A 13,258-nucleotide genomic window follows, 5' to 3' on the forward strand; every position below is an offset into this window, starting at 1 on the left:
GCATTTGGGTTTCTTTAATTGATTTGCAATAGTTGATAGTAGTTTGGTATGGATATCGAAGTTGGTCTAGATCCCTAGATGTTGATGGAGTATTACTAAATTATATGCTTTGCTATGTAAAAGCATTGCTCTTTGGTATTGGTGGTCGTAGGCTAGGATATTGTTTTATGTTTGGCAAGATGACAGCCAATGAGATCACAATTTGGAATGTGAGATTGGTTAATTTTGGACAAGAAATGAAATAGATGAATTGTAGAAACATTTGGGTATTTGAGGTGATTGTTGTAATTGATTTGCACTAAAAGCATTTGAGCAGAGGTTGGGGATTTTATGACTGTCCAAATTTTGGGGACTGAGTTGGAGTGAATTTGGAACTCTGCCATACTGTAGAGAGGGATTGAGTTGGGAATACTTGATTAGTTGCAAAAATGTATAGGTGGAAGGTGATGACTAAATTATTTTTCCTTTTTGTTTTCACAATTTTAATAGAAGGGTAGTTTAGGATTATTGAAAAAGAATCTAGGTTATTGGGCCTACATGGTTACCTAAATAGTAAAAGTAAGGGTAGTAAGTGTAATTTTGAATAATTGAGGGGAGCTATCTATAATTAATAGAAGCCTCGGGGGAGGTTTCTGAAATTATCCCCTATAATAATTAACAGAATTAATCTTTCCACACTATTAGTGTATACACTGATGGATTTACATGCATTCTATATAATTTGAATTTGAATTTGAATACCAAATTTTATATATATGATATGTATCTAAATCCTAATATATACGCTATTAGGGTTTGTTTAGTTTGTGAGATGATACAGAATTAAATTATAAAACCTGTATCATTCCATAATTTGGTTATTTTTTATGCACGGAATGATACATCCACTTAACCGAATTAATCCTCCATTTTGATTATTTCCTCAGCCCAAACTTATTTTTCTTCACTTTCCTTCATCTTTCCTTGCAACCAAGCACTATCGAATTGAAAGTGACATTAACTGGATACGTCTACTAAATTAACCCAATTAAAACCTGTGTTTTCAAACTCGGACCGGACCGGCCGGTCCGACCGGTTGAACCGGGAACCGGCCAAGTGTCCGGTCCGAGTTGATCATCAGAACCGGGAGATTTAAAACTCGGTCAACTCCGGTCAAAAACCGGGTTTGACCGGTACAGAACCGGAAAAACCGGTCCAACAGTAGATTTTGTAAAAAAAGTTCAAACTTTTTTAATATTATGTTTTGACCCCCTAAATTGTGAAAACTTATTAATATACTTCAAATATTTCATACTTTATAAATATTGTCCTAAAATTTGATGTTATTTTTCAATTAAATCCATAATTTTAATTTTAAACTTGTTAATGTTTATTAAATAATATAAATTGTTACTTGATTGTTCTAATTTCTTTGTATTTTCTTGTTAAATATATTTGAAACATCAAATATATATAAATATACCTTTATTAATATCAATATGTTATTGGATATTTTATATACAATAATTTAATTTTTAAATAATTTTTATTTATGACATCATCCGGTTCGACCCCCTATCGACCCCCGGTCGAACCCATTGACCCCTGACCCCTGACCTCGGCCGAGTCGATATCCGGTCCGGTTCTGAAAACATAGATTAAAACCATGGCAGGATAATCAAAGGCGGCCTAGGAAGATCACATTTATAAAACAACAAGCTGAAAATCCAAGAAGCTGAGGTAAATTGATGTTGCTTTTCGTGTCCTTAATTATTGGCTTGGCGTGTCGTCAGCGATGAGATCGAAGTTTTTATCTTGTCCTGGACTCACTGCTTGTTATCGATATAATCAATAATCCTGTAGTAATCCTTGTCTTCAAATGTGTGCTTCCACTGGATAGGCTAATCTACTTTTTTCTTCATTTCATTTCAATGATAAACGAATTCTTCTCCTCTAATAATTAAGCCCTCTGAAGAAAACTAAACTCTAATATTTGTCAGTTGTGACAATGGAAAGCAATGCTCCACCATGCACGGCGGGATCAGTGAATCTTCCAACAGAAATCATCATTGAAATACTCTGCAGACTTCCTGCGAAGTCACTGATACGCTTCAGGTGCGTTTCTAAATCATGGTGTTCACTAATTATTGACTCCAACTTCATCAAGAAACACCTCAGCCAAGCCAGAAATCCCTCCAACCTGAACCTGAAAAGGGCTATGGTGTACAGTAGCTCGAGTATTCATACAGTTTGGTCTTTTCCTCTTTTGTCTTTCCCCAGTCATTCCATCAAGGATGCGCTCAAGCTTTATCCCTTAGGGAAAAGGGCTGGCAGAATAGCATTTGTGGAAGTTTGTAATGGCTTATTTTGCATTTGGATGGAGGGAGAATTGTTCTTGTGGAATCCATCCCTAAGACTGCACAAAAGACTTCAATCACCAGTCATTGATACTCCACACGAAATTGGTGCCAATTCTTTTGTTGGAGTTGCTGTTTGTGCATTTGGTTATGATCCGCACACTGATGATTATAAACTGGTAAGAATTATAAAGTTTTCAGGGCGCGGACCTGTAAGAACAGAAACAAAAATTTATTCACTGAAATCAGATTCTTGGAGAAAAATTCAGGAATGCCCTTATCCTTTTTATGCCAAATCTGATGGGAAGTTCGCGAATGGATCAATTTATTGGTTGATTGACAGTGGTGAAGATACAAGTCAAGCTTCTAAAATCATCTCTTTTGAACTGTCAACAGAAACTTATGGTGAGCTACCACTTCCTGATGACCATCCAAGTAGGCCTGAGATTCACGAGTTTGGATTAGCTGTTTTGGGAGGAATGCTTTCCTTGTATTGCAATTATAGTACAAGCCATTTTGTTTTGTGGGGAATGAAGGATGCAAATGGTCCTCAGAAATGTTGGGAAAAAATGGTTGGGATTCAGTATCAAGATGTCCCTCTACAGCCACATTCCTCAAGGGCTTGTTATTACATCGTCCCAAGGTACTTGTTTGAGAACGGGGAAGTTTTGCTGGAGGCAAAAGAGGATGATTTGAAAGGAGTTTTAGGACTATATACAGAGAAATCTTTGGGAGTTGAGACCAAAATTAGCAGTGGGATTTCTTATGTCCGCGAAGTCCATGTCTATGAGGAGACTTTAGTTTCACCCTGTCTAAGAAATGGAGCTTAGAGGCAATTGAATTCCAATATCAAAACGGCATTCTGTTGTTTAAGGACCTTGCATTCATAGTTTGATTAAGCAATAAATTTTGTTTACTATGAGTATATATTCTACATTTCTGCTTCGTCAATTTATAGTTTACTATGTGTAATGGTTATTGTTATGAATTTACAGTTTATCGGGATTATAGTGATTTGAGGCTTTTCTCGCACTTAATAGTGTATTATCAGACATGGTTTTTTTAAAATTTTTTTTTTTCCATTTTTGTGGTTGAAGATTCATTACAGCAACTTTGAAATTGGATGATTAGAGAAGGATATACGGTTTGAATTTTCTTGTCATATCATTCGTCATTCGAAAATGTATTTGTAATGATACTACTAGTTATGATCTGAATAGGCTAAGAAGGTAGAAGGGTGAAACAGAGAGAATGCAGGGGAGGAGGAGAAATGCGAGAGAGAAGAGAGGGAAGGATAGTGCAATCAGGAAGGAAGCTTGATTTGTTATATCTGATAACATACCCTTGTCGTCCCCTTTAGGCTATATTTATACAATATGCTCCCTCTAGATCCTTCTGCAACTAGCCAACCTCTTAACAGAATGAGCATGCATACCTGCATGCCTTTGACAGCTAGCTGACTAACTAACTAACGGAAATGCTAACTAACTACCTGAAAAGGAAAGCATGTCAGATGCATTTCTGCTCAGAAATATCTAACGAGAATATCTAGGGTCATTACAATACCCTCCCCTTGAGAATCCTAGTCACTAGGATTGGAGCTGGAAATCTGAAAACTGTGATTGTATCACCGTGACATCCTCCCAAGTTGAGTCTTCAGTGCTTAGGTTCACCCATTTGATCAACACTTGAGTCACCTTCTGTCTTTTCCTTATGATTTCACGAGTAGCAATCACCTCTTCAGGGGCAATTTTAATCTGTCCCTCCGTAGTCGTCAAGGGTAACTCCTGAGTCACAACCTGATTCTTTGCAGATGGTTTCAGCAGGGAGACATGGAAGGTAGGATGTATCAAAGAACCAGCAGGTAATTCCAGTCGGTAGGCCGCATTCCCCACCTTCTGAAGGACCTTGTAAGGGCCATAATATTTGGAAGATAACTTCAGATTTCTTCGGACTGCTACTGAAGTTTGTCTGTAAGGCTGCAATTTCAAATAGACCCAGTCTCCTACCTGAAAACTCCTTTCAATTCTGTTTTTGTCAGCAAACTGCTTCATTCGATTCTGAGCCTTGATTAGATTACCCCGCAGCAGTTCGTTCCATTTCCTTCTATCTCCTAGCCATTGTTCCACAGCAGCTACTGGAGTCTCTAAACCATTGAGTCCTAATTGCGAGGGTGGATAACCATACAGAGCCTGAAAAGGAGTCATCTTTAAGGCTGTGTGATGGTTGGTGTTGTACCACCATTCAGCAGCTGCTAGTAAGGACTTCCATTTGTGAGGCTGTTGGAAACATAGACACCTCAAGTATGTCTCAATACATCTGTTCAGCCTTTCTGTCTGCCCGTCTGTCTGGGGGTGGTAGGCAGTGGAGTAATGCAGCTCAGTACTTAGCTTCCCAAACAACTCCTGCCAGAACATGCTAGTGAACAACCTGTCTCTGTCTGAAACAATGCTTAGAGGTAATCCGTGCAATTTGTAGATGTTATCAAAATATATGTTAGCTATTGACTGTGCTGTATACTTAGAGGATAGTGCTATGAGATGACAATACTTGGTGAACCTGTCGATGACCACCAGTATCCCTTCATATCCATGAGATTTGGGTAATCCTTCTATGAAGTCCATTGAAATATGTTGCCATGCTTGCTCAGGGATAGGAAGGGGTTGCAGTAGGCCTGGTGCCTTACAGTTTTCTACTTTGCTCCTTTTACAGATATCACATTGCTGCACCCATTCTTCTACCTTCCTTCTCATCCCAGGCCAGAAGAATGGTCCCTTCAACCTCTGATAGGTTCCCAGATATCCTGAATGACCCCCAAAGTGCGAGTCATGGAAACAGGCTATCAACTTCTGTCGCAAGTTCCCTGATGCTCCAATGTACACCCTGCCCTTATACCTGAGCAATCCCCCAACAAAAGAGTAATTTGGGAGAGAATCTGGTGTAATAGTCAGGGTTTCCATTAATTTAGTCACTGCATTATCCCCTTGGTAGCTTTCCACGACTTCAGACAGCCACGCAGGTTTCATGACTGAGAGACTGTGTGTAGAACTGTCCTCTTCATAGTCTCTTCTGGACAGTGCGTCGGCCACAAGATTTTCTTTCCCTTTTTTGTACTGTATTTCATAATCCAATCCTAACAATTTAGTAAGCCACTTCTGCTGAAGGGGGGTAGTTATCTTCTGCTCCAATAGATATTTTAAGCTCTGGTGATCTGTCTTGATAATGAAATGATTCCCCAACAAATAATGCCTCCACTTTGATACAGCTGTGATAAGGGATAACAACTCCTTCTCATATATGGACAACCCTAAGTTCTTAGGCCCCAAGGCTTGACTGAGATAAGCAATAGGCCTTCCTTGCTGCATGAGTACAGCTCCTATAGCCTTATGACTCGCATCTGTTTCTAGAACAAAGGGTAAGGAAAAATTAGGAAGTGCGAGGACAGGTGTGCTACTCATCAGTTGTTTGAGTTTTTGGAAGGCTAGCTCAGTATGTTCACTCCAGTGGAAATTTTCTTTCTTCAGCAACTCCGTAAGTGGCTTGGCAATGATTCCATAACCTCTCACGAACCTCCTGTAATAGCCTGTGAGTCCCAAAAATCCTCTCAAAGCCTTCACTGATGTAGGTGCAGGCCAGTCCATCATGCTTTTGACTTTTGAGGGGTCTGCCTGTACTCCATCACCACTGATAATGTGTCCCAAATACTCCACTTGAGACTGTCCAAAGATGCATTTGGAAAGCTTGGCAAATAGGGAGCAGGATCTGAGTGTTTCTAGGACAGTTTTGAGGTGTGAAAGGTGAGTGTTTGGGTCCGGACTATACACAAGGATGTCATCAAAAAATACTAGCACAAATTTTCTCAAGTAAGGTTCGAATACATGGTTCATCAGGCTTTGAAAGGTTGCTGGGGCGTTAGTAAGGCCAAATGGCATGACTGTGAATTCATAAAGTCCAAGGTGAGTTTTGAAGGCTGTTTTTGGAATGTCATCCAGGTACATTCTGATTTGATGGTAACCAGCTCTTAGGTCGATCTTAGTGAAGAGTTTAGCACCATATAGCTCATCGAGTAAATCATCAATGATTGGTATTGGAAATTTATCTTTGATAGTCAGGTCATTTAGTTGTCTGTAATCAACACAGAATCGCCAAGTTCCATCTTTCTTTTTAACTAACAGAACTGGAGATGCAAATGGACTATGGCTGAGCTGAATAATGCCACTACTAAGCATGTCTTTTACCTGTTTCTCTATTTCATTTTTCTGGTTGTGGGGATACCTATAAGGTGCTAACTTGAATGGTTTGGCATTTGGTACTAAAGGAATTTGGTGGTCACAGTCTCTGGAAGGGGGAAGGGATTTTGGCTCCCCAAATACATCCTTGTAGTCTGCAATTAGAGCATTTAGGGACTGTTGAAAAGTAATATCCAACTGAGTTACAGAGTGTACCTGAGTTCCATTCATCCTCAGCCCGCAGGCATGCTTCCAAATTCTGGTGCTTAGTCCTTCCTTCTCAGCATTGTCTCTAGGTAACTTAAGGACGGCCTCCTTAGACCCTCCTTGTAGCAAGATCCTTTCCCCTTCCTTATCAAATGTCATGTTCAACTCCCTGAAGTCAAAGGTGATGGGGCTGTGTGCAGCCATCCAATCCACACCTATGATCATATCATAAGGTTCTAAGTTAATGATAAACATGTCATGAGTGAATGGTTTACCTTGCATTTCCCAGTTCATGTTTGGAATCATCCTACTACAGGTCAAATACTCCCCATTAGCCACCTTGACCTTGAAAGGCTTGATAGACTTAACCATCTCTGGAAAGAGTTGAGCCACGGTATTTTTGACAAAGCTGTGAGTACTTCCCCCATCCACCAAGATTGACAGGGGGGTTCCTTTGAACAGCCCCTGCAGTTTGATGGTATTGTAAGTCATCTTCCCCGTCAGTGCATGTATTGCCATTTCCACTCCTTTGGCCGACTGTGCCCCTTGGTACTCAATTACCTCCCCTTCCTCCAGATCCTCAGGTCTATCTTCTATTGCGACAAGCAGATGAATCTCCTTCTGCCTGCACTGGTGACCTGGACCAAACTTTTCTCCACACTTGTAGCAAAGATGATGTTCCCTTCTGTACTGCAGTTCTTCTGGTGTGATTTTCTTGAAGTGTTGAGGTGTTTTTTTGACAGCATTGGCAATGATAGGTTTGGTAGGTGCCACAGTTTGCTGAGCAGCAGCCTGCGTGGAGTTTCCCCAAGCCATGGCCCTCTGCTGAGGTTTGTGCTTCCGGTGGTAGGCTTCAAAGGCATTCTCCTGTAGTCTGGCCAACTCAAAGGCTTTGGACAATGTCCTAGGGTCGTGAGCTTTCACCATTGATCTCAATTCATCTGGCAGTCCACTCAAAAAACAGGAAATATAGTAGTTTTCTGGAAGGTGTGGGGCTCGAATCATTACCTCTGATAATAGCTCCTCAAATTTTTCTTGATATGCTAGGACTGTGGAAGAGAGTTGCAACTTGTTGAATTCCTCCACCGGATCCATCTGTCCTAAGGTTCCAAACCTCTTACACAGCTCTCCAGAAAACTCCATCCAATCCACCTTGTTACCCCTAGTAGATCTGAATCCTTGATACCACACTGCTGCTTTCTCCTCCAAGTGGAACTCTGCCAACTCCATCCATTGCTCCTTGGGAATGTGCAGAAGCTGGCAATATTTCTGCAGTTTCCTGATCCATTCCCTAGGATTGTCTCCCCTAAATGCTGGAATTTCCAATTTAGGCGTGCTAGCGAAGAAGGCACTCCTAGCATTCCTTTCTCCTTGTTCTCTACTCCCCAGGTCTGAACTTCTGGAGTGACTTCCTTCTGGAGATCCTAATATGCCTTTCTCTTGATTTCCACGGTTCAGGCTGGAGAGCTGCTGCGAGATGGCTGTCATGAAAGCATCTAGCTTATTGCCCAGCTCAACACTCACTGCATCCAACCTATCCTCCATGCTTTGCTTGTCTGCTGCCAAGGATTCCAGAATTCCTTGAATCTTGCTTTCTTGCCTGCGGAGCTGTTCCTCCATCGTCTTCATCCTTGTTCCATCCGCCATTGTGATATGTCAATCTAAGCTTCCTAGTCCAAGGACCGGAAGCTCTGATACCACTTGTAATGATACTACTAGTTATGATCTGAATAGGCTAAGAAGGTAGAAGGGTGAAACAGAGAGAATGCAGGGGAGGAGGAGAAATGCGAGAGAGAAGAGAGGGAAGGATAGTGCAATCAGGAAGGAAGCTTGATTTGTTATATCTGATAACATACCCTTGTCGTCCCCTTTAGGCTATATTTATACAATATGCTCCCTCTAGATCCTTCTGCAACTAGCCAACCTCTTAACAGAATGAGCATGCATACCTGCATGCCTTTGACAGCTAGCTGACTAACTAACTAACGGAAATGCTAACTAACTACCTGAAAAGGAAAGCATGTCAGATGCATTTCTGCTCAGAAATATCTAACGAGAATATCTAGGGTCATTACAGTATTCAACTTTTTGTCACTTATTTTGTTCTAAAACAAACTGATATCGTATAATGATACCTTTTCTTGGGCAAATATTAAACTTTTCATCGATCATTCAGAAGTCTTTACAGCGAGATATACATCTTTTCCTCAAATCAAACTACACCAACTTTGTACACTCACATCAAAACTGCTGAAAGGAAAGCAAATTGTCATAACTTAATGGCTTTTTTTTTTTTTGGGACAAATGTTCTTCTCTCTTTTTGAAAGAGAAGTTTGTTTTTGTTTTTTATGAATGGGTAAAAAAACAAAAAAAAAGCCCCCTATGATAAATTTAATATACAAAAAAACCCCCCATAATTTCAAAACGTATAACATAACATTTCATGATTTAAATTAAATTATAAGGTGACGCAATCCATTAAACTTAACAAAAATGACTTATTGGAATTTTAAAAAAAATTTATACCTAATTTTTAATAAATATACCTGTTCTACCCTTTCACCCTCAATTCTCTCTATCCAGAGAATAAAACAAATATTTTTTTTGAGCTGTCTTTTGCTTAATTATATCATAACGTTTTGATCATTTCGTCCATTTCCATTAAATTTAACGGATACTATCACCTTTACAATTTAGTTCAAAATATGGGATGCCATATTATACGTTTTGAAAGTAGGGTTTTTTTTTTTTTTTTTTTTTAACCCTTTATGAATCTACCTTGCGTAAGGGGTTGTTACTATAGGCGATTGGGTATTGTAAATAGAATATTCAAGCAAAACCAAATAATGAAAGGAGTAATAATATATATCACCGGCAAATGTATCACCCAAATATCACCTTCCACTTGGATGGCTGATACGAAATGACACCTAAAATCCTTCCTAATCATATGATTGATTTGGAATATATACACTAACGGAGTAACAAGTTCAAATCGAAAGAAAGTACTATTAGGTTACAAAGTTCAAATCAAAAGAAAGCACTATTATTTCACATTCGATGATAAATAATAAGTGAGTAAAAAGGCAAACTCCTGTTCTATCATGTGTTAATTGTAGTTGTTTCGTATTTTCTGATTTGGAATTTCGAATTATCAAGATTGCTTTTCATTGTGAGAAATCCGTCTCTAGAACTCATTAGCCTTTTAAAGAATCTTCCAAACCATGAGTTCAATGAGAGAGGAAGCGTCTCATTAGTGGCAAGAGAAATTCATGAATACATAAATATAAACGAAAATTTTTACATTTTCTTGTATACTGCACGCCACGTTACAACTTTCACATTTGTATGCAGGTTTAGTCCGGAGTCTTTAAATCAAAAGCCCTTTTTCGTACTCGTCTTTTTTCATTTATCAAAATTTAGTACAACAACTTGGTGAAGGCTTATTCTTCTTTGCGAATTTATCACGTATCTTGTACAGAAAGGAGCGGCCAAGTAAGGCTCTAGGATTAGTTTAATGGCTTGATCTGCATTTTGATTATTGGAAAGTTGTTCTTGTGGAATCCATCCATAACAAAATCTGCTCATTTTTTATTTTCTGGCAAGGAACTACATATATATTTTTATTTCAAAAACTTACATAGATTCTCAGGCCAACTGGCCTACATTATTGTGTACCTCTGCAATGGTCTACAGGAAGAAAGTTATGCCACATATCCTCAACATCTAAAGTTAGAACATTTGTGCAATCCAAAGGAATTCTACTACCACCGAGTGGTAATATTGGCACTTCGTTTTTCGGATTCACTCTGCATTTGGTTACCATTTACGCTGTTGAAGATTGTAAGGTGGTGAGAATTCTAAAGTTTCTAAGACGGAGATGAAGGATACCTCCAAAAGCCTCCCCAGTAGACTGCAGCCCCATACACACACCAAATAACGGTACCCTTTGTCCCAGTTCCAATACTGTTTGCAACAATATTCCTGAATCTTGAGGTGCTCCTATAATTGCATTTAAAGCAATAACAACAAAAAGATTAGCAATAATTATGACAGAGAAGTTTCACTAGAGAAAAAAACAAAAAAGGTTCCAACCAAAAAGAAAAAGGGTTAGTCTCGCCAGGTCCTGGAGATAACAAAATCCTCCTTGCATTTTTCCTATAAAAATCATAAACAAAATAAAAAGAATTACTTGGCCTTTTCTAACTTTAACAATTGATGGGACGTGCAGAATTTTTGCAAACAATGACCTCACCAAGAATAACCTTTCTGCTTGAAATAATGCAACTACAGAGCCAGATTGAATATAAACATGCATGAAATGGGGGACTATTTGGTCATTACACAAAAACTTGCTGAAGTACAAGGACCATGACTTTTCCCTAAAAAAAGGGAACTCAGTAGACAAAAGCTGATTTTACGATAGACTAAAACGTTGTGTATCCAATTTCTAGTAGAACTCTCGTGCAAGTTCAGGATTAAAGAACACCTCGTACGTCATAGCATTACAAGCAAGGTGGTTGCACGATACATGATGAGTGCTTATTTTGCATGTTTTTATGTAGTTGACTCTTCGAATAGAAATTATAATGGAAACAATATCTAGACTTCCTGTTAAGTCACTCATCCATATCAGGTACCTGTCTAAATCATGGTGCTACTTAATTATGGATCCCATTTTCATCAAGAAGTACCTCAATCAAGCTACAAGAGGAAATCAACATGAACATCAAAAGAAATAATCATATGCAGATCCTCGAGTGTTCATAAAGTTTTTCCGTTCCCTCTTTCTTCTCTGTCAAGTTATCTTATCAAGACTCGAGGATAGACTGAGGGTTTTATCATATCAAGTGAGGTTCTGGAATCCATCCACGAGAAAATCCAAATTACTTCTTCTATTTTCCCTTTTTCTTTTGTATAAGGAGAGGATAATTTTATTTCATCGACTTGAAAATTTCTTAGGCCAAATGGCCAACAATATTCTTGTGCCAATGTAATGATCCATTAGGAGAAAAGTTCTCCCACGCAACCCCAAAATCCAAAAGAGTTCTCTCATATTGCCACCAAGCCTTCATTATTTAGACTTACTGTCTCTGCATTTGGTTACAATTCATCTAATGATGATTACAAAGTGTTGAGAAATCAAGCTTGGAGGACGGAGACTAAGAACTGCAAAGGAAATTTGGGAGGATTATTATTATTATTATTGGCTCAAATCCTCTCCTTTCTCTTTTCCCCTTACCTCTCCCCTCTTTGCCTTGTAGGCTTGAGGTGGGGTTTTTTGGTCCCCTTGTCTTTTTAGCAAGAAAATGCCAACGTTAATTTACCCACAGCTGGGAGTGTTTGGTTATAAAATCTTGCATTTCAGGACCATTTTGTAGTTTTGCCAAACTTAAAGGTCTAACTTGCTTAATCCATTAATAGGTAGGGTGTCTAATAGATACTCATTAAAAAAGGTTTTGGTGGTTTTTTTTTTTTTTTCTTGGGTGGTGTCGTCCATTTTTCCTTCTGGGCTGTTGATTATTAATGTGGAATTTGTACATTAATGATCATGAGATGTTTTGTGGATTTTTATGGACTTCTGCTGATGTGGGGTTTTGTTATCTTGATGATCATGCGTTCGTATAAGTAGAAAAGAGATAAGAGTTTATGCTAATGTATATGTCTCTTCTTTTGTTTTGTGGTCGATCCTATCTTTTTTGGTATCTGAATATGGCTATTGCTATTTGCATGAATTGGCTTTTGCATGAGCAAAACCAAATTATCAAGAGCATGGGAATATTAGCAGATAGAAATAGGACTTAAAATAACAAATATTGATATTGGAGTTTAAAGATGATTAATTCTCTCTAATTGCAGAATTGATGAAAAATTACAGAGAATTAGCAATAGAAGTCGTGTGAACGCCACATGCACTTTATTTTGCAAATAGTACTAGTTCGATTAATCCTTATCTTTAGGATCAAACTAATGTGGTTCTGACAATATTCTAAAAAAAAAAAAAGCAAACCAATGTAGGACTATTAACCACATTTCACTTGAAGCTAAATGTGAGAACGGGGAATATTTGCCTTTTTATCCACAAGTTCCATTTGTTTTCTTACCAAGATAGGACAATTAACTGCATTTTACCACATTCCTCTCTCCTATTAGATGCAACAAAGACATGACATGATGCAAGTGCATTCACTACAAGAAAACTGACTTTTCACGACGCCAGAAATATGCTGCAAAAAGTCTAAAAACCGCCGCGAAAACCTTTTTGCGGCACAAATGCGACGGAATTAAATTGTGTCACAAAAGTAGCCGTTACAAAAGAAAACGACACAATTTTTCAACATGTCGCATGCATTTGCATCACTCTACTTGCGGCACAAAAAATGCGCTACAAAATGTCCACAATGTCATGCGACAAAAACTTGCGTCGCAAAAAAGTCACCAATATAAAGACCAGAAATCAAATTTTTCATGGTACAATAATTATCA

The 13,258-nt window shown here is 38.6% G+C and overlaps 1 protein-coding gene across 1 annotated transcript; it reads left to right on the forward strand.

Annotated features, from left to right (window-relative positions):
• Positions 1–1,845: 1,845 nt before the first annotated feature.
• On the forward strand, positions 1,846–3,350 carry LOC113726206 (F-box/kelch-repeat protein At3g23880-like). Its single transcript, XM_027249793.2, has 2 exons — positions 1,846–2,094; positions 2,260–3,350. Exons 1-2 carry the CDS (start codon positions 1,988–1,990, stop codon positions 3,164–3,166), a joined length of 1,014 nt encoding a protein of 337 aa, XP_027105594.2. The 5' UTR covers positions 1,846–1,987; the 3' UTR covers positions 3,167–3,350.
• Positions 3,351–13,258: the final 9,908 nt, after the last annotated feature.

This window comes from Coffea arabica, chromosome 2e, assembly GCF_036785885.1.
Source record: "Coffea arabica cultivar ET-39 chromosome 2e, Coffea Arabica ET-39 HiFi, whole genome shotgun sequence".
Lineage (NCBI taxonomy): Eukaryota > Viridiplantae > Streptophyta > Magnoliopsida > Gentianales > Rubiaceae > Coffea > Coffea arabica.